The 21,733-nt window shown below is 41.7% G+C and overlaps 1 protein-coding gene across 18 annotated transcripts in view; it reads left to right on the top strand.

Moving 5' to 3' along the window:
* Nucleotides 1-21,733, top strand: part of LOC133166154 (SUN domain-containing ossification factor-like) — an 84,167-nt gene that overhangs the window by 34,277 nt on the left and 28,157 nt on the right. For all 18 annotated transcript variants that reach the window (XR_009717704.1, XR_009717703.1, XM_061296200.1 and 15 more), the window contains 4 exons: nt 15,963-16,018; nt 16,261-16,343; nt 16,460-16,525; nt 16,631-16,696. Coding sequence is in view for 16 of the 18 variants with exons in the window: in XM_061296200.1 (XP_061152184.1) it covers nt 15,963-16,018; nt 16,261-16,343; nt 16,460-16,525; nt 16,631-16,696 (271 nt within the window). In the remaining 2 variants the exon portion in view is untranslated. The remainder of the gene's footprint in view (nt 1-15,962; nt 16,019-16,260; nt 16,344-16,459; nt 16,526-16,630; nt 16,697-21,733) is intronic.

Here is a 21,733-nt window from a genome sequence, read left to right as displayed (position 1 = left end):
AATGATGAACAGTGAAGTTGGAATGGGTTGAATCGGTTGAAAAATGTAGAAATGAGAAGGGAAAAGGGAATTGGGTGTGAATTTCAAAATAAAAGATGTGAAGTTTTTGGTAAGTGGGAAGTTGTGGAATAGGTAGAAAAATGATGAACAGTTGAAAGTTGGAATGGGTTGAATCGGTTGAAAAATGTAGAAATGAGAAGGGAAAAGGGAATTGGGTGTGAATTTCAAAATAAAAGATGTGAAGTTTTTGGTAAGTGGGAAGTTGTGGAATAGGTAGAAAAATGATGAACAGTTGAAAGTTGGAATGGGTTGAATCGGTTGAAAAATGTAGAAAGGAGAAGGGAAAAGGGAATTGAGTGTGAATTTCAAAATAAAAGATGTGAAGTTTTTGGTAAGTGGGAAGTTGTGGAATAGGTAGAAAAATGATGAACAGTTGAAAGTTGGAATGGGTTGAATCGGTTGAAAAATGTAGAAATGAGAAGGGAAAAGGGAATTGGGTGTGAATTTCAAAATAAAAGATGTGAAGTTTTTGGTAAGTGGGAAGTTGTGGAATAGGTAGAAAAATGATGAACAGTTGAAAGTTGGAATGGGTTGAATCGGTTGAAAAATGTAGAAATGAGAAGGGAAAAAGGAATTGGGTGTGAATTTCAAAATAAAAGATGTGAAGTATTTGGGAAGTTGTGGAATAGGTAGAAAAATGATGAACAGTTCAAAGTTGGAATGGGTTGAATCGGTTGAAAAATGTAGAAATTAGAGTACAAAAACGGAATTTGAGAGAATTTTGGTTGAATTTCAAAATAAAAGATGTGAAGTTTTTGGTAAGTGGGAAGTTGTGGAATAGGTAGAAAAATGATGAACAGTTGAAAGTTGGAATGGGTTGAATCGGTTGAAAAATGTAGAAATTAGAGTAGAAAAACGGAATTTAAGAGAATTTTAGTTGAATTTCAAAATAAAAGATGTGAAGTTTTTGGTAAGTGGAACGTTGTGGAATAGGTAGGCAAAAGATGAACAGTTGAAAGTTGGAACGAGTTGAATCGGTTGAAAAATGTAGAAGTTAGAGGTGAAAAACGAAATTTTGTGAAAATTTGTCGGAATTTTTAACGTGAAAACGTGAAATTTTCGAATTTGGGAATTTTGGGAATATCGAGAATCCTTCCGAATGTGATTAGAATGTGCTGAATGATGTGAATTTCAAATTGGAACGACGTAAATGTGAAATGTCGAATGTGCCATTAAGAATGAATGGGGAAAAATTTGTCGGAATTTGGGGAATTTTGCGGAATCGGAAAATATTCGGAATGAGAAAAATGGAAGCCACCCTTTCCTGAATATTTGGAATACGTGAAAAGTGGAATGGAGTGAATCGGATGAATTATGTGGACGATGAAACGGGACAAAAAAGTGAGGAGAATAAAATAGAAGAATAACTAGAATTTTGCAATTTCTGGAGAAATTGCGTGTGAAGGCGAAATGTATGAATAACTTCTTCGGGGAATGCTGCCGAACGATGTTGAAACGTGTTGAATTACTTGAGAAATGTAGAATATTTGGAGAATTTGTGGCGAATTTCAAAATAAAAGATGTGAAGTTTTTGGTAAGTGGGAAGTTGTGGAATAGGTAGAAGAATGATGAACAGTTGAAAGTTGGAATGGGTTGAATCGGTTGAAAAATGTAGAAATGAGAAGGGAAAAAGGAATTGGGTATGAATTTCAAAATAAAAGATGTGAAGGTTTTGGGAAGTTGTGGAATAGGTCGAAAAATGATGAACAGTTGAAAGTTGGAATGGGTTGAACCGGTTGAAAAATGTAGAAATGAGAAGGGAAAAGGGAATTGAGTGTGAATTTCAAAATAAAAGATGTGAAGTTTTTGGTAAGTGGGAAGTTGTGGAATAGGTAGAAAAATGATGAACAGTTGAAAGTTGGAATGGGTTGAATCGGTTGAAAAATGTAGAAATGAGAAGGGAAAAGGGAATTGAGTGTGAATTTCAAAATAAAAGATGTGAAGTTCTTGGTAAGTGGGAAGTTGTGGAATAGGTAGAAAAATGATGAACAGTTGAAAGTTGGAATGGGTTGAATCGGTTGAAAAATGTAGAAATGAGAAGGGAAAAAGGAATTGGGTGTGAATTTCAAAATAAAAGATGTGAAGGTTTTGGGAAGTTGTAGAATAGGTCGAAAAATGATGAACAGTTGAAAGTTGGAATGGGTTGAATCGGTTGAAAAATGTAGAAATGAGAAGGGAAAAGGGAATTGGGTGTGAGTTTCAAAATAAAAGATGTGAAGTTTTTGGTAAGTGGGAAGTTGTGGAATAGGTAGAAAAATGATGAACAGTTGAAAGTTGGAATGGGTTGAATCGGTTGAAAAATGTAGAAATGAGAAGGGAAAAGGGAATTGGGTGTGAATTTCAAAATAAAAGATGTGAAGTTTTTGGTAAGTGGGAAGTTGTGGAATAGGTAGAAAAATGATGAACAGTTGAAAGTTGGAATGGGTTGAATCGGTTGAAAAATGTAGAAATGAGAAGGGAAAAGGGAATTGAGTGTGAATTTCAAATTAAAAGATGTGAAGTTTTTGGTAAGTGGGAAGTTGTGGAATAGGTAGAAAAATGATGAACAGTTGAAAGTTGGAATGGGTTGAATCGGTTGAAAAATGTAGAAATGAGAAGGGAAAAGGGAATTGGGTGTGAATTTCAAAATAAAAGATGTGAAGTTTTTGGTAAGTGGGAAGTTGTGGAATAGGTAGAAAAATGATGAACAGTTGAAAGTTGGAATGGGTTGAATCGGTTGAAAAATGTAGAAATGAGAAGGGAAAAGGGAATTGGGTGTGAATTTCAAAATAAAAGATGTGAAGTTTTTGGTAAGTGGGAAGTTGTGGAATAGGTAGAAAAATGATGAACAGTTGAAAGTTGGAATGGGTTGAATCGGTTGAAAAATGTGGAAATGAGAAGGGAAAAGGGAATTGAGTGTGAATTTCAAAATAAAAGATGTGAAGTTTTTGGTAAGTGGGAAGTTGTGGAATAGGTAGAAAAATGATGAACAGTTGAAAGTTGGAATGGGTTGAATCGGTTGAAAAATGTAGAAATGAGAAGGGAAAAGGGAATTGGGTGTGAATTTCAAAATAAAAGATGTGAAGTTTTTGGTAAGTGGGAAGTTGTGGAATAGGTAGAAAAATGATGAACAGTTGAAAGTTGGAATGGGTTGAATCGGTTGAAAAATGTAGAAATGAGAAGGGAAAAAGGAATTGGGTGTGAATTTCAAAATAAAAGATGTGAAGTATTTGGGAAGTTGTGGAATAGGTAGAAAAATGATGAACAGTAGAAAGTTGGAATGGGTTGAATCGGTTGAAAAATGTAGAAATTAGAGTACAAAAACGGAATTTGAGAGAATTTTGGTTGAATTTCAAAATAAAAGATGTGAAGTTTTTGGTAAGTGGGAAGTTGTGGAATAGGTAGAAAAATGATGAACAGTTGAAAGTTGGAATGGGTTGAATCGGTTGAAAAATGTAGAAATGAGAAGGGAAAAGGAAATTGGGTGTGAATTTCAAAATAAAAGATGTGAAGTTTTTGGTTAGTGGGAAGTTGTGGAATAGGTAGAAAAATGATGAACAGTTGAAAGTTGGAATGGGTTGAATCGGTTGAAAAATGTAGAAATGAGAAGGGAAAAGGAATTGGGTGTGAATTTCAAAATAAAAGATGTGAAGCTTTTGGTAAGTGGGAAGTTGTGGAATCGGTAGAAAAATAATGAACAGTTGAAAGTTGGAATGGGTTGAATCGGTTGAAAAATGTAGAAATTAGAGTGGAAAAACGAAATTTTAGAGAATTTTGGTTGAATTTCAAAATAAAAGATGTGAAGTTTTTGGGAAGTGGGACGTTGTGGAATAGGTAGGCAAAAGATGAACAGTTGAAAGTTGGAACGAGTTGAATCGGTTGAAAAATGTAGAAGTTAGAGCTGAAAAACGAAATTTTGTGAAAATTTGTCGGAATTTTTAACGTGAAAACGTGAAATTTTTGAATTTGGGAATTTTGGGAATGTCGAGAATCCTTCCGAATGTGATTAGAATGTGCTGAATGATGTGAATTTCAAATTGGAACGACGTAAACGTGAAATGTCGAATGTGCCATTAAGAATGAATGGGGAAAAATTTGTCGGAATTTGGGGAATTTTGCGGAATCGGAAAATGTTCGGAATGAGAAAAATACAAGCCACCCTTTCCTGAATATTTGGAATACGTGAAAAGTGGAATGGAGTGAATCGGGTGAATTTTGTGAAAGAAGAAGCGGGACAAAAAAGTGAGGAGAATAAAATATAATAATAACTAGAATTTTGCAATTTCTGGAGAAATTGCGTGTGAAGGCGAAATGTATGAATAACTTTTTCGGGGAATGCTGCCGAACGATGTTGAAACGTGTTGAATTACTTGAGAAATGTAGAATATTTGGAGAATTTGTGGTGAATTTCAAAATTGAAAGTTTGGAATATTTGGTAAGTGGGAAGTTGTGGAATAGGTAGGCAAAAGATGTACAGTTGAAAGTTGGAACGGGTTGAATCAGTTAAAAAATGTAGAAGTTAGGGCAAATGTTGAATCCCCGTAGAGAATGAATGGGGAAATAAAAAAAAGCAATTGCGCCAAAATCTTTCTAAATTTGGAACAAAAGAAAAAAAACGGCCTCAGGAGGTTCACTTTTGGGGTAAAAATGTTGAAACGGGTTAAATCGGACAAAAAACGAAGACGTTAGCGCAAATGTAGCTATTTGGGGCACTTAGTGTTGAAATAAGGTCACTTCCGGCTTGATTTGGGTCATTTCCGGTCTAATTTGGGTCACTTCCGGTTTTATTGGGTCACTTCCGGTTTAATATAGGTCACTTCCGGTTTAGCTGAGGTCACTTCCGGTTAATTTGGGGTCACTTCCGGTCTAAAAAGGTCACTTCCGGTTCATTTGGGGTCACTTCCGGTTTGATTTGGGGTCACGTCCGGTTTACCAGAGGTCACTTCCGGTCTATTTGGGGTCACTTCCGGTTTATTTGGGTCACTTCCGGTTTAATTTGGGTCACTTCCGGTTCGTCTGAGGTCACTTCCGGTTTATTAGGGGTCATTTCCGGTCTAAAAAGGTCACTTCCGGTACATTTGGGGTCACTTCCGGTTTGATTTGGGGTCACTTCCGGTTTACCTGAGGTCACTTCCGGTCTATTTGGGGTCACTTTCGGTTTGATTTGGGCCACTTCCGGTTCATTCTGGGTTCATTGGTGGCACTTCAGGGTCATCCAAGATGGCCGCCACACTGGAATTGGGGGTCAAGGGTTGAATTGTGTAAGCATAGTGGAAGTGGGGGTGAATGGGAGTGAATGTGGTAAGCATAGTGGAAGTGGGGGTGAATGGGAGTGAATGTGGTAAGCATAAGGTGAATAAAGGGAATAAATCTGGAATGGGTTGAATCGGTCGAAAAATGTAGAAATTAGAGTCGAAAAACGAAATTTTGGAGAATTTGGTTGAATTTCAAATGTGAAAGTTTGGAATTTTTGGTAAGTGGGAAGTTGTGGAATAGGTAGGCAAAAGATGAACAGTTGAAAGTTGGAATGGGTTGAATCGGTTGAAAGATGTAGAAATTAGAGTAGAAAAAGGGAATTTGAGAGAATTTTGGTTGAATTTCAAATTTGAAAATTTGGAATTTTTGGTAAGTGGGAAGTTGTGGAAAAGGTAGGCAAAAGATGAACAGTTGAAAGTTGGAATGGGTTGAATCGGTTGAAAAATGTAGAAATTAGAGTGGAAAAACGGAATTTTAGAGAATTTTGGTTGAATTTCAAATTTGAAAATTTGGAATTTTTGGTAAGTGGGAAGTTGTGGAATAGGTAGGCAAAAGATGAACAGTTGAAAGTTGGAATGGGTTGAATCGGTTGAAAAATGTAGAAATTTGAGGTGAAAAACGAAATTTTGTGAAATGTCGAATGTGCCATTAAGAATGAATGGGGAAAAATTTGTCGGAATTTTGGGAATTTTGCGAAAACGGAAAATCTTCGGAACAAGAAAAATACAAGCGCTCACGTCGAGAATATTTGGAATACGTCAAAAGTGGAATGGAGTGAATCGGATGAATTTTGTGGAAGAAGAAGCGGGACAAGGAATAAAATATAATAATAACTAGAATTTTGCAATTTCTGGAGAAATTGCGTGTGAAGGCGAAATGTATGAATAACTTTTTCAGGGAATGCTGCCGAACGATGTTGAAACGTGCTGAATTACTTGAGAAATGTAGAATATTTGGAGAATTTGTGGTGAATTTCAAAATTGAAAGTTTGGAATATTTGGTAAGTGGGAAGTTGTGGAATAGGTAGGCAAAAGATAAACAGCTGAAAGTTGGAATGGGTTGAATCGGTTGAAAAATGTAGAAATTAGAGTAGAAAAACGAAATTTTGGAGAATTTGGTTGAATTTCAAATTTGGAATTTTTGGTAAGTGGGAAGATGTGGAATAGGTAGGCAAAAGATGAACAGTTGAAAGTTGGAACGGGTTGAATCAGTCAAAAAATGTAGAAGTTAGAGCAAATGTTGAATCCCCAGAGAGAATGAATGGGAAAACAAAAAAAAGCAATTGCGCCAAAATCTTTCTAAATTTGGAACAAAACAAAAAAAACGCCCTCAGGAAGTTCACTTTTGGGGTAAAAATGTTGAAACGGGTTAAATCAGACAAAAAACTAAAAAGTTAGCGCAAATGTAGCTATTTGGGCCACTCAGTGTTGAAATAAGGTCACTTCCGGTTTGATTCGGGTCACTTCCGGTCTAGTTTGGGTCACTTCCGGTTTATTTGGGGCACTTCCGGTTTAAAACAGGTCACTTCCGGTTTAGCTGAGGTCACTTCCGGTTTATTTGGGGTCAATTCCGGTCTCAAAAGGTCACTTCCGGTTCATTTGGGGTCACTTCCGGTTTGCTTTGGGGTCACTTCCGGTTTACCAGAGGTCACTTCCGGTCTATTTGGGGTCACTTCCGGTCTAATTGGGGTCATTTCCGGTTTATTTGGGTCACTTCCGGTTTAATTTGGGTCACTTCCGGTTCGTCTGAGGTCACTTCCGGTTTATTTGGGGTCATTTCCGGTCTAAAAAGGTCACTTCCGGTACATTTGGGGTCACTTCCGGTTTGATTTGGGGTCACTTCCGGTTTACCTGAGGTCACTTCCGGTCTATTTGGGGTCACTTTCGGTTTGATTTGGGGCACTTCCGGTTCATTCTGGGTTCATTGGTGGCACTTCAGGGTCATCCAAGATGGCCGCCACACTGGAATTGGGGGTCAAGGGTTGAATTGTGTAAGCATAGTGGAAGTGGGGGTGAATGGGAGTGAATGTGGGAATCATAGTGGAAGTGGGGGTGAATGGGAGTGAATGTGGTAAGCATAAGGTGAATAAGGGGAATAAATGTGGAACGGGTTGAATCGGTTGAAAAATGTAGAAATTAGAGTGGAATAACGGAATTTGAGAGAATTTTGGTTGAATTTCAAATTTGAAAATTTGGAACTTTTGGTAAGTGGGAAGTTGTGGAATAGGTAGGCAAAAGATGAACAGTTGAAAGTTGGAACGGGTTGAATCGGTTGAAAAATGTAGAAATTAGAGTGGAATAACGGAATTTGAGAGAATTTTGGTTGAATTTCAAATTTGAAAATTTGGAATTTTTGGTAAGTGGGAAGTTGTGGAATAGGTAGGCAAAAGATGAACAGTTGAAAGTTGGAATGGGTTGAATCGGTTGAAAAATGTAGAAGTTAGAGGTGAAAAACGAAATTTTGTGAAATGTCGAATGTGCCATTAAGAATGGATGGGGAAAAATTTGTCGGAATTTTGGGAATTTTGCGGAATCGGAAAATTTTCGGAATGAGAAAAATACAAGCGCTCATGTCGTGAATATTTGGAATACGTGAAAAGTGGAATGGAGTGAATCGGATGAATTATGTGGAAGATGAAACGGGACAAAAAAGTGGCGGGAATAAAATAGAATAATAATAATAATAATAATAAAGTAAATGGAGTAGAATAACATATGTGTGAAGGCCTTCGCCTTCACACAATAATAAAGTGAATGGAGTAGAATAACATATGTGTGAAGGCCTTCGCCTTCACACAACTAGAATTTTGCAATTTCTGGAGAAATTGCGTGTGAAGGCGAAATGTATGAATAACTTTTTCGGGGAATGCTGCCGAACGATGTTGAAACGTGTTCAATTACTTGAGAAATGTAGAATATTTGGAGAATTTGTGGTGAATTTCAAAATTGAAAGTTTGGAATATTTGGTAAGTGGGAAGTTGTGGAATAGGTAGGCAAAAGATGAACAGTTGAAAGTTGGAATGGGTTGAATCGGTTGAAAAATGTAGAAATTCGAGTAGAAAAACGAAATTTTGGAGAATTTGGTTGAATTTCAAATGTGAAATTTCGGAATTTTTGGTAAGTGGGAAGTTGTGGAATAGGTAGGCAAAAGATGTACAGTTGAAAGTTGGAACGGGTTGAATCAGTTAAAAAATGTAGAAGTTAGAGCAAATGTTGAATCCCCATAGAGAATGAATGGGAAAATAAAAAAAGCAATTGCGCCAAAATCTTTCTAAATTTGGAAAAAAAAACAAAAAACGGCCTCAAGAGGTTCACTTTTGGGGTAAAAATGTTGAAACGGGTTAAATCGGACAAAAAACGAAAAAGGTAGCGCAATTGTAGCTATTTGGGGCACTTAGTGTTGAAATAAGGTCACTTCCGGTTTGATTCGGGTCATTTCCGGTCTAATTTGGGTCACTTCCGGTTTATTTGGGTCACTTCCGGTTTTATATAGGTCACTTCCGGTTTAGCTGAGGTCACTTCCGGTTTATTTGGGGTCACTTCCGGTCTAAAAAGGTCACTTCCGGTTCATTTGTGGTCACTTCCGGTTTGATTTGGGGTCACTTCCGGTTTACCAGAGGTCACTTCCGGTCTATTTGGGGTCACTTCCGGTCTATTTGGGGTCACTTCCGGTTTATTTGGGTCACTTCCGGTTTAATTTGGGTCACTTCCGGTTCGTCTGAGGTCACTTCCGGTTTATTAGGGGTCATTTCCGGTCTAAAAAGGTCACTTCCGGTACATTTGGGGTCACTTCCGGTTTGATTTGGGGTCACTTCCGGTTTACCTGAGGTCACTTCCGGTCTATTCGGGGTCACTTTCGGTTTGATTTGGGGCACTTCCGGTTCATTTTGGGTTCATTGGGGGCACTTGAGGGTCAATCCAAGATGGCCGCCACACTGGAATTGGGGGTCAAGGGTTGAATGTGTAAGCGTAGTGGAAGTGGGGGTGAATGGGAGTGAATGTGGGAAGCATAAGGTCAATGCATTTGGAATGGGTTGAATCGGTCGAAAAATGTAGAAATTAGAGTAGAAAAACGAAATTTTAGAGAATTTTGGTTGAATTTCAAATTTGAAAATGTGGAATTTTTGGTAAGTGGGAAGTTGTGGAATAGGTAGGCAAAAGATGAACAGTTGAAAGTTGGAATGGGTTGAATCGGTTGAAAAATGTAGAAATTAGAGTGGAAAAACGGAATTTTAGAGAATTTTGGTTGAATTTCAAATTTGAAAATTTGGAATTTTTGGTAGGTGGGAAGTTGTGGAATAGGTAGGCAAAAGATGAACAGTTGAGAGTTGGAATGGGTTGAATCGGTTGAAAAATGTAGAAATTAGAGGTGAAAAACGAAATTTTGTGAAATGTCGAATGTGCCATTAAGAATGAATGGGGAAAATTTGTCGGAATTTTGGGAATTTTGCGGAATCGGAAAATTTTCGGAACGAGAAAAATACAAGCACCCATGTCATGAATTTTTGGAATAAGTGAAAAGTGGAACGGAGTGAATCGGATGAATTTTGTGGAAGAAGAAGCGGGACAAAAAAGTGAGGAGAATAAAATAGAATAATAATAAAGTAAATGGAGTAGAATAACATATGTGTGAAGGCCTTCGCCTTCACACAATAAAGTGAATGGAGTAGAATAACATAAGTGTGAAGGCCTTCGCCTTCACACAATAATAAAGTGAATGGAGTAGAATAACATATGTGTGAAGGCCTTCGCCTTCACACAATAAGAGCCAGTGTGCATACAGACAGTAAAACTACAGGACGCTACGCAGAACGGGGAAGCGAGTTCAGGATCCTGACAGCCTGGAGTATGAAGCTGTTTGAGAGTCTGGTGGTGCGGGAGCGCAGGCTTCTGTACCTCTTCCCAGAGGGCAGAAGCTCGAACAAAGAGTGAGCGGGGTGACTCACAACACTCACAATCGTGGTCGCCTTGCGGGTGAGATGGGAGGTGTAAATGTCCTTCAAGGAGGGGAGCGAAGCACCAGCAATCTTACCAGCAGTGTTCACTATGCACTGCAGGGCCTTCAAGTTGTAGTCAGTGCAGCCGCCACCCCAAACAGCAATACAGCTGGAGAGGACGCTCTCAATGGTGCCGCGGTAAAATGTAGTCATGACGGCCGAAGGAGCGCTCGCTCACCTGAGTTTCCGCAGGAAGTACAGGCGGCGCTGGGCTTTCTTTGCCAGTGATGCGGTGTTGGTGGACCAGGAGAGGTCCTCACTGATGTGCACCCCCAGGAACTTGGCGCTGCTCACTCTCTCCACCACAGCACCGTCGATGGTCAGCGGCAGGTGTTGAGTGTGACCCTTCCGGAAGTCCACAACAATCTCCTTGGTCTTGTCGACGTTCAGCAGGAGGTTGTTGTCCCTGCACCACGTGGTCAGAAGGTCAACCTCCAGCCTGTATTGAGTCTCGTCTCCCTTGGTGATGAGACCCACCAGAGTCGTGTCGTCAGCAAACTTCACTATACGGTTGTCGCTGTAGGTTGCAGTGCAGTCACGCGTCAGGAGGGTGAAGAGCAGCGGACTGAGCACGCAGCCTTGGGGGGCCCCCGTGCTCAGCGTGATGCTGGCGGAGATTTTGTCGCCAACACGTACTACCTGTGGCCTCTGACAGAGGAAGTCCAGTAGCCAGTTGCAGAGGTAGGTACTGAGGCCCAGCGTGTCAAGTTTGCTGATGAGGCGTTGTGGCAAAATGGTGTTGAAGGCAGAATTGAAGTACACAAACAGCAATCTCACATACGAGTCCCTTCTCTCCAGGTGGGTGAGGGCCGAGTGGAGGGCAGAGCAGCTGGCATCCTCAGAGGACCGTTTGGCTCGGTACGCAAACTGGAAGGGGTCAATGGTGGGGGGGGAGAACGGATCGGATGTGCTCCATGACAAGCCGCTCAAAGCACTTCATGATGATGGGTGTAAGTGCCACGGGGCGATAGTCATTGAAGCAGGACGGAGCGGGTTTCTTCGGCACAGGTACGATGGTGGCAGCTTTGAAAAACAACGGGACGATGGCCTGCTGCAGGGAAGTGTTAAAGATGTCTGTGAAGACATCCGTCAGCTCACCAGCGCAGTCCTTCAGCGCTCGACCCGGGATGTTGTCAGGGCCCGCCGCCTTACGGATGTTGATAGCGGCAAGCACCCTCCTCACGCTGTCGGCGGAGAGGCACAGGGGCAGATCGTGTGAAGGGGGAGTGGCCTTCAGCGGGCAAGTGCTGTTCTGAGTGTCGAAGCGAGCAAAGAAGCGGTTGAGGTCATTGAGCAGACGGACGTCGCCTTCACAGCTCTGCGGCGCGGGCTTGTAACCCGTGATGGTCTGAATGCCCTGCCAAAGGCTCCGTGCGTCCCTGCTGTCCTTGAAGTGGGTGGTAATTTTGCACGAGAACGCCATCTTTGCATCTTTGATGCCCCGGGACAGGTCAGCCCTCGCAGTCCTCAAGCCAGCCTCATCCCCCGCTCTAAAGGCTTTGTCCCTGGCCCTCAGCAGCCTGAAGACAGCACCTGTCAGCCATGGCTTCCGGTTAGCCCGAGTGACGATGGATTTTGAGAGAGTCACATCATCAATGCACTTCCTGATGTAGGAGGAAACAGAGTCAGTATACTCCTCAACGTCTGTCCAATCGTCGCAAGTGGCAGCCCTCCTAAACATGTCCCAGTCAGTAGAGCCAAAGCAGTCACGCAGTGCATCAGAGGCACCCTCAGGCCACACCCGTACCTGCTTGCGAACTGGCCTGGACGCTTTCACCATTTGTCTGTATGCGGGCAAAAGCATAACAGTGATATGGTCAGAAAGTCAAAGATGGGGGAGGGGGGCGGCTTTGAAAGCTCCTTTATGCGAAGAGTAGACCAGGTCCAGGAAGCTGTCGCCACGCGTAGGAAAATTAACATGCTGGTGAAGCCTCGGAAAAACAGACTTCAGGTTAGCATGATTAAAATCCCCAGCAAAGATGGTGAAACCGTCAGGGTGCGCTGTCTGTTGTTCACTGACAGCCTGGTACAGTTCACTAAGAGCTGCGATCCTGTCGCCTTCGATGTTGGAAGGCGGGATGTAAACCGCGACTAGCAGAATCACGGTAAATTCCCTTGGCAGGTAAAAAGGACGGCACTTAATGATCACGAACTCCGCCAGTGGCGAGCAGTGCTTGCATACCACTACAGAGTCCCGGCACCATTCGTCACGGATGTAGAAGCATATTCCACCTCCACGAGATTTCCCCCCTTGTACAATGGCCCGGTCCGCCCGATAGCACGCTAGCCGCTCCAGATGTACGGCAGAGTCCGGAATGTTGACAGTCAACCATGTCTCAGTGAACACGAGCACACAGCAGTCCCGCACTGTCCGGTTTGTAGATCGCAGCAAGCGAAGGTAATCCATTTTGTTGTCCAGCGATCGAACATTCGCCAGAAGAATGGAAGGCACAGCCGGGCGAGCAGGGTTGGCCGCCAGCCTGGCCCGGACGCCCCCGCGTTTGCCCCTCTTCAGCCTCCTCGCACACCGCTTTCGACGCTTCCCAACCGGGGGAGGAATAGCAGACGAGCCCGGCGACGCTTCAGGACGTAGCAGTCCGAGCTCCTTTAATGTTCCCGCATCAAAGTCCAGAACTCGACAAAACTCGCTTTGGCCTGACACGGCTATGTCTATGTCAAGCAGAACCTGCCTGCCGTACTTGTAGCACGACTCGGTACGACGAGACGAACAAAAAAAACTGCCGGACAAACACTCATTAGACGGACAAAACACCGTTTGGGCGGGACAGACAGAGGTCGCTGCGTATGCACGCGCCGCCATCTTGATCCAGAATCGATTGTCATCGACAAAGGACGATTGATGGATTTAATGAATTGGAGTGACGCAGATGGTTTTATTAACGTGTTATTTATGTAATAGTTTTTTAATAACTCTGAATTTTACGTCAGCGCCGTTCTCAGCTCTTAGTTTGTGTTTATGTTTATGTTTGTGTTTAGCCCAGGAGTGGGCAAACTACGGCCCGCGGGCCACATCCGGCCCACGGGACCGTTTAATCCGGCCCGCCAACCCTGAACAAATTGTATTATTAAACTTTTTTTTTTTTGGTCATTTTGCCTGCAATGACTGCGTTTTCCCAGTAGATGGCGAAGCGCTCACCTGCGCATTTACTACCGGAAGCCGTGTCAGAAAGCTCGGTGCACACTCACAAGTGCGTGTACGTACGTACTCAGTAGTACGGACTTGGCGCACTCTCGCTCTATTCGTATCAGTCCCGAATTTAGAGCGTGGGCTTTGACGACAGCATTCTTATAATTCGCGCGCTGAGCTTTCGGATGCAGTTTTGAGCTAAAGCCACCCACAAACCTTCCCCTGGAATCCTTCCATTAAAATGAGTGGCCCGAAAAAAAGAAGTGAGTGCCGAATGTTAAAAAAAGAGTGGCCAATTTGGCTCGACGTACGCGACGTGACGTTCAGCCACATCAACATCAACCCGTCACAGATCAAGGTAAACGGACCAACACCTCGGATCTCGCCTAAGAATTGCCACTACAAGTTTTACTCCAGACTATGACGCACTAGCAAAAAAGGGAGACCAACAACACTGTTCCCACTGAAAATGAACGGGAGGCTCTCAAGTTTATTGTAAAAAAATGCATTTTGAATATGATTTGTACACATATCAGGGATTGAAACTAGCGACCATTCTCATTTTCAAACAATGCAGGATGCTCAAGGACATTGATGCACCACTTATTTGCGACTAATCTTAACCTGTAAAGTTCTTAAGGCTTAATTTAAGGAGGTGTTTCCCGTTTCCTCACCTCTGTTACCAGGTGTTTGCGAGTTAAAACTCTGCTCTGATTTTCAGATACCCCTCACCGTGTTGCTGTTTTGATTACTTTATTTGGATGTATGCTTTTACTGATTCTTCAAGATGATATATTTGGTCAGAATGTTTGCCGTTTGATGTGATCTCATAAGATAAACCTCTTTCATTAATCTGACCTGCAGGCACTGAAGTGATGGCGATTGTTATTCATAATAACAGTGTCGTATTTTATGAGAATCACTGATAGCAGTTTTTTAGTGAATTATTATTTTTTTAATGCTGTTAATAAATGCATTTGTTTTCAAAAAAACTTGTTTGGAATATCCATGCTTTACTACCTACTAAAGGCCAAGATCTTTTATGCAATGACCTTTACAGGTCGCTTATATGACTTCACACAACGCCTACGTCCATCTGCTCCTGGTCCGGCCCTCCGGTCCAAATTTAGAACCCAGTTCGGCCCCCGAGTCAAAAAGTTTGCCCACCCCTGGTTTAGCCTGTTGTTGCTCACGTGTTGTTGCGACGCTGCGTCAGCAGCGCGGCAGTTGTTTACATAAAGGACAAAGATTGACTCGACGAGCTGCTGCTGACGCGACGTTGCGCTGCTGTCGTCACTTGAAATTCAAATTACAGTAATCCCTTGCTACATTGCGATTCGTTTATTGCGGTTTCAGTTTTTTTTTGGGAAGATTTTTGAAAAAAAAAACATAAGTCGCTCCTGAGTATAAATCGCCCCCCCCCACCCAAACTATGAAAAAAAAACGCGATTTATAATCCGGAAATTACGGTATATAAATCGCTCCGGAGTATAAATCGCATTTTTGGGGGCAATTTATTCGACAAAATCCAACACCAAGAACAGACATGAAAAAGCAACAACAGGCTAAACGATACGGTATGCTAACGTGACAAACACAAACGAAGAGCTGAGAACGGGCCTGACGTAACATTCAGTTATTTAAAAAAATTATTACATAAATAACACGTTTATAAAACCATCTGTCACTCCAATTCATTAAATCCAGTCCTTTGTCAACAATGCCGTGTGCCGCGCCGCAGTTCAAATTATTCCACAGGCCCATACAAATATATATAAACTATATTTTAAATAACTATCACATAAACAACAATATTATCAAACCATTTGTGTCACTCCAAATCATTAAATCCATCGATCAAATTTTTCGTCTTTTATCGATCGTCCTTTGTCAACAATGCCGTGTGCCGCGCCGCTGTTCAAATTATTCCACAGGCCCATACAACGATATATAAACTATATTTTAAATAACTATCACATAAACAACAATATTATCAAACCATTCGTGTCACTCCAAATCATTAAATCCATCGATCAAATTTCTCGTCCTTTATGTCATCCTGGTGACAGAGGACATGTCCAGAAGATATGGCGCTTTAAAGTGTTAATTACTTTATTTGATTTTTTCGCTCTATTTTTCATGGTTTGAATATGTTCAAGATAAAGATATCAAAGCATGTGAAGTGATCAACTATACTAAAATGAACATGTGAAGTGGTCAACTATACTTGTAAGTGATGTGTTAATGATCAAGTAAAGATTTGTGAAAAAAAACATATAAGTCGCTCCTGAGTATAAGTCGCCCCCCCCCCCTCACCCAAACTATGAAATAAAACGCAACTTATTGTCCGGAAATTACGGTAATCACGTTATGTCAAATGATCCTACTTTCCCACTACTAAAATGGTTTGAAAATTAATGCTACCATCATTTTTCATAAATAACATAGATGAGAAAAATGCCATTGATGCATATCACATCGCATATACCTGTTGTAATATTTGAATCATTTATATTTTTGTAGGTTGAGCTGCTCTCTCACTTTGGCTCTGAACATTTCTGCCCTCTCAGTCTCATTAGGTATGTACTAGTCAGCCTACTGTGGCTTCAGCACACCCACAAAGGATCAATACACTTTCAGCTTCGATTTTATTGAGAAGAGAGTGTTCACTTTGTCGGTTCATGCGATTGGTTAAATGACTTGTTTTGCTATAATTGTTTAGATTAGAAAATGAAGGCTGTCTTTGACCCAGTTATGCAAACACATTTAGAAAAACAACTTGTATACGCATCCATAGAAGAGAATTACTTGCTTTTTCCAGAGTGTTTGGGACAAGCATGGTGGAAGAGTATGAAGAAATAGCTGAGCCTTCTGAAAGAGCGGAAGATCAGGACGATGACTTGGGTATATATTTTAATGTATTTTAGTTTGGTAGATTTCTCTTCATTTTGGTCTGTTGAGTTTGTTTATTCATATCATTTTGTAAATAGTGTGTCAGAAGGATTGTTTTCCTCCTTCAGATTATGCATCTGGCTATGGACCTGGTGAAGTCAAGTATTCCAAGAATCTGATTGGCTCAGCTAAAGGTAAGAAAGCAACAACCCGTTTTGTTTCTGAACCATAACAAAGCTTGAAAAGGCACACTTGTATATTTTGACTCATCTTTTTCTTCATGTATTGTTTATCCTCAGATGTTATTTTGAACATGGTCAATAATATTGCCGTGAATGTTCTTGGTGGCAACTCGGAAATGGAAGGTATGTCCCCAGTCTTTAACCACATGCAGTCTATATTATATTATATTATATTATATTATATTATATTATATTATATTATATTATATTATATTATATTATATTATATTATATTATATTATATTATATTATATTATATTATATTATATTATACAGGGATGAGAATCTTCCGAGGATTTCAGTGTTTTTTTCCGTCGGGAGTATCATTTTTGTGAACCTTGTAGATCCGTTGAGAAAATTGTTTTTATATGAGGGGGGGGGGGACTGCTGGCAGCAGTATTGCGACAACAGCTGAATTGTTTTCGGCAGCATTTTGGCGCTACTTTCGTCACATCATTTGCCTACTCCTTTGCCTGATTAGCATAAGTTCTAGCCAGCAGGGCGAAGGTTTTAGAGAAAAAAGACGAGGATCGTGCCAGGGAAATAGACAAGTCGAAGGGGATCAGGAACCTGCTTCAGATGGGCATGGCTCGAGAGCAGCGTCATCTTGCAACTCGGAACACAAAGACGCTATTAAAGCAATGCGACAGTGAGCGCCCGGCGCGCTGCGGTTGCACAATCGGACTAAATTAAGCTCCCTGTGCACTTAGGTCCACTTGAATTTTGGAAAGTACATTAGGAGTTTAAAAATATTTTCTAAATTTCAGCGACTCTGAAATTGGCTCTACCACAATAATGCAACCAGCGCGGTGCAGTTGCGTGGTCGGCGACACGCTTTGGTTGCGCGATCGGACAAAAATGCGCTAAAAAGCTTTAAAAAGTTTTGGAACGGATTAAAATTTTTCCATTATTTGTAATGGGAAAAATAGATTCGGAATTCGACCGATTCACTTCTTGAACAGCCTTCTGGAACGGATTATAGTCGAAAACCGAGGCTTGACTGTATTATATTCACCTTGGTAGCCCACCAAGCAGGAATATTTTTTTTAACAAAACTGTTGAAATTGAGTGATGAAATTAATGGTTTTGGAGTTGCTATACTGCCAAAATCCAGGAGTTTCCAGGAAGCTTTTCCCCCTGAGCCCCCTCCGGGGCGTTGCCCCTGGCCCCCTGCAGCCCCCAATGGGGTCCTGTGGGCCCTGTGGCCTCCAATAGGGGCCTGTGGCCCCTGCAGCCCCAGTAGGAAGGAAGTGGCCCCTGGCCCACTGCGGCCCCCGTTGGGGCCCCCTGCGGCAAGTGGGGGTGGGCACATTATATTACCGTATTTTCCGCCCTATAAGGTGCACCTGAAAACCTAAATTTTTATCAAAAGTCGACAGTGCGCCAAATAGTCCGGTGCGCCTTATATATGGATCAAGTGATGAATTTGTTGATCCATACTGGTTGTACACAGCGCTCTGCCAAAATGTTTTAGTACGTTTTAGTACGACTAGTAAATTACAAGGTCGCATCGCTTCCCAACATTACGGTAACTGTAGTCAGGGGGCGTCACCGAATAGCTGTTGTACCCGCGAGGCTATTTCATTTCAAAATAGGCTGCTCCGTTAATGTTTCGAGTAAATCTACGGATCGATATGGAAGGGAAACATAGGTAAGAAGTACCAATGCGTTAGATCGAACTTTAGTCAGTTCTGATAATTTTATAGGAGATCGTTTGAGAAACGCGATTGTTTACACTTTGCTGAGGCTCATGGGAGTTTGCGAGCTGAGGCTCATAGGAAATTGCGGACGGCTAATGCTATAACGATAGCTGCTATACGCGCGAGGCTATTTCATGTCAAAATAGGCTGCTCTGTTCATGTTTCGAGTAAACCTACGGATCGATATGGAAGGGAAACATAGGGAAGTAGTACCAATGCGTTAGATCGAACTTTAGTCAGTTCTGATCATTTTATAGGAGATTGTTTGAGAAACGCGATTGTTTACACTTTGCTGAGGCTCATGGGAGATTGCGAGCTGAGGCTCATAGGAAATTGCGGATGGCTAATGCTATAACGTTAGCTGCTATATGCGCGAGGCTATTTCACGTCAAAATAGGCTGCTCTGTTCATGTTTCGAGTAAATCTACGGATCGATATGGAAGGGAAACATAGGTAAGTAGTACCAATGCGTTAGATCGAACTTTAGTCAGTTCTGATCATTTTATAGGAGATCGTTTGAGAAACGCGATTGTTTACACTTTGCTGAGGCTCATGGGAGATTGCGAGCTGAGGCTCATAGGAAATTGCGGATGGCTAATGCTATAACGATAGCTGCTATACGCGCGAGGCTATTTCATGTCAAAATAGGCTGCTCTGTTAATGTTTCGAGTAAATCTACGGATCGATATGGAAGGGAAACATAGGTAAGTAGTACCAATGCGTTAGATCGAACTTTAGTCAGTTCTGATCATTTTATAGGAGATCGTTTGAGAAACGCGATTGTTTACACTTTGCTGAGGCTCATAGGAGATTGCGAGCTGAGGCTCATAGGAAATTGCGGATGGCTAATGCTATAACGATAGCTGCTATACGCGCGAGGCTATTTCATGTCAAAATAGGCTGCTCCGTTCATGTTTAGAGTAAATCTACGTATCGATATGGAAGGGAAACATAGGTAAGTGGTACCAATGCTAAGATCGAACTTTAGTCAGTTCCAATCATTTTATAGGAGATCGTTTGAGAAACGCGATTGTTTACAGAGGGCTCGTTGGTTATTGGCTAGTGGGTGCATACCGCAACCCTAGTCAACCTCAGTTTGTTGCAGTAAAGCTTCTATTTTATGCGCCTTATAGTCCGGTGCGCCTTATATATGGACAAAGTTTTAAAATGGGCCGTTCATTGAAGGTGCACCTTATACCCCGGTGCGCCTAATAGGGCGCAAAATACGGTATATTATTATATATTATTATATTATACTATATTCCACCCTTAGCTTCCCATGTTGAGTAGATTCATTTCTTTTATAGTTGAAAAGATGAAACAATATTAAATGTTAAATTAATGTCTTCCTCAAGCTTACAATCCAATCTGAGTAGCATCATCTTTCTATTGGATAGCATTAAACTTTGTGGGTATGCCCAGGGACGTGCGACGCCATCATGAAAAGGGGAAAAACTAATTCAATTGTTTTTGTCAGTCATTTTCCTTTTAATCTCAATAATTGTTGAATTTTTATTGTTATTTTAATACCGAAGACGATTCGCTCAAAGGAGCCAACGTCCTGTCTAGCCTCCTCTGAGGATTGCGTAATGATTACGCCGTAATCATATGGCTGCCTATTGACAGGCTATGCAGTTAGACCAGTGGTGGGCAAACTACGGCCCGCGGGCCACATCCGGCCCACGGGACCGTTTAATCCGGCCCGCCAACCCTGAATAAATTGTATCAAACATCTTTTGGGTCATTTTGCCTGCATTTACTGCTTTTCTCCAGTAGATGGGGAACCGCTCGCCTGCGCATTTACTACCGGAGGCCATGTCAGAAAGCTCGGTGCACACTCACAAGTGCGTGTACGTACTCAGTAATACGGACATGGGGCACTGGCGCTCTATTTGTATCAGTCCCGAATTTAGAGCGTGACGACAGCATTCTTGTAATTCGCGCGCTGAGCTTTCAGATACAGTTATACGCTAAAGCCACCCACAAACCTTCCTCTGGAATCCTTCTATTAAAATGAGTCGCCCAAGGAAAAGCAAGGTGGAGACAGTGCCGAGTGTTTAATAAAGAGTGGCCAATTTGGCTCGACGTACGCGACGTGACGTTCAGCCACATCGACATCAACCCGTCACAGATCGAGGTAAACGGATCAACACCTCGGATCTCTCCTAAGAATTGCCACAACAAATTTTACTCCAGACTATGACGCACTAGCAAAAAAGGGAGACCAACAACACTGTTACCACTGAAAATGAAGGGGAGGCTCTTAAGTTTGTTGTAAAAAAAAATGCATTTTGAATATGATTTGTACACATTGAAACTAGCGACCATTCTCATTTTAAAACAATGCAGGATGCTCAAGGACATTGATGCACCACCCGTTTGCGACTAATCTTAAGATGTAAAGTTCTTAAGGCTTACTTTAAGGAAGTGTTTCTAATTTCCTCACCTCTGTTACCAGGTGTTTGTGTGTTAACTCTGCTCTGATTTTCAGATACCCCTCACCGTGTTGCCGTTTTGATTACTTCATTTGGATGTATGCTTTTACCGATTCTTCAAGATGATATATTTGGTCAGAATGTTTGCCGTTTGATGTGATCTCATAAGATCTTTCATTAATCTGACCTGCAGGCACTGAAGTGATGGAGACTGTTATTCATAATAACAGTGTCGTATTTTATGAGAATCACTGATAGCAGTTTTTTAGAGTTAGAGAGTTAGAGTTAGAGTCAGCTTTATTGTCAATTATTATAATTCTTGTAATGCTGTTTATAAATGAATTTGTTTTCCAAAAACTTGTTTGGAATATCCATGCTTTACTACCTACTTAAGGCCAAAATCTTTTATGCAATGACCTTTACAGGTCGTTTATATTACTTCACACAAACACTACGTCCATCTGCTCCTGGTTCGGCCCTCCGGTCCAAATTTAGAATCCAGTTCGGCCCGCGAGTCAAAAGGTTTGCCCACCCCTGAGTTAGACTGAACTGCTCTGTCTTTATGTCTCTGTTTAAGTGTTCAAACACTGTGGCTACATTAATTAATTTCCGTAGTTAAGCTGGTTTATATAATATCTTGTGTTTTTTGTCATCTGTCTGTAACGTTGTGTTTCTTTACATCCGGGTGTCAAACTCGATGCCCGAGCCACCTCATCTGGCTCCTCTCAACGTGGAGGAGTAGCGACTCTACTCCGAGTCTCTCCCGGATGACCAAACTTCTCACCCTATCTCTAAGGGAGAGCCCGGACATCCTGCGGAGAAAACTCATTTCGGCCGCTTGTATCCGGGATCTCGTTCTTTCGGTCACGACCCATAGCTCGTGACCATAGGTGAGGGTAGGAGCGTAAATCGACCGGTAAATTGAGAGCTTTGCCTTTTAGGCTCAGCTCTCTCTTTACCACGACGGACCGGTACAGAGTCCGCATTACTACCGACGCTGCACCGATCCGCCTGTCGATCTCGCG

Source organism: Syngnathus typhle, linkage group LG13 (genome assembly GCF_033458585.1).
Source record: "Syngnathus typhle isolate RoL2023-S1 ecotype Sweden linkage group LG13, RoL_Styp_1.0, whole genome shotgun sequence".
NCBI lineage: Eukaryota > Metazoa > Chordata > Actinopteri > Syngnathiformes > Syngnathidae > Syngnathus > Syngnathus typhle.
The sequence above is the reverse complement of the archived record's forward strand: the minus strand, read 5'-3'. Positions and strand labels throughout refer to the sequence as shown.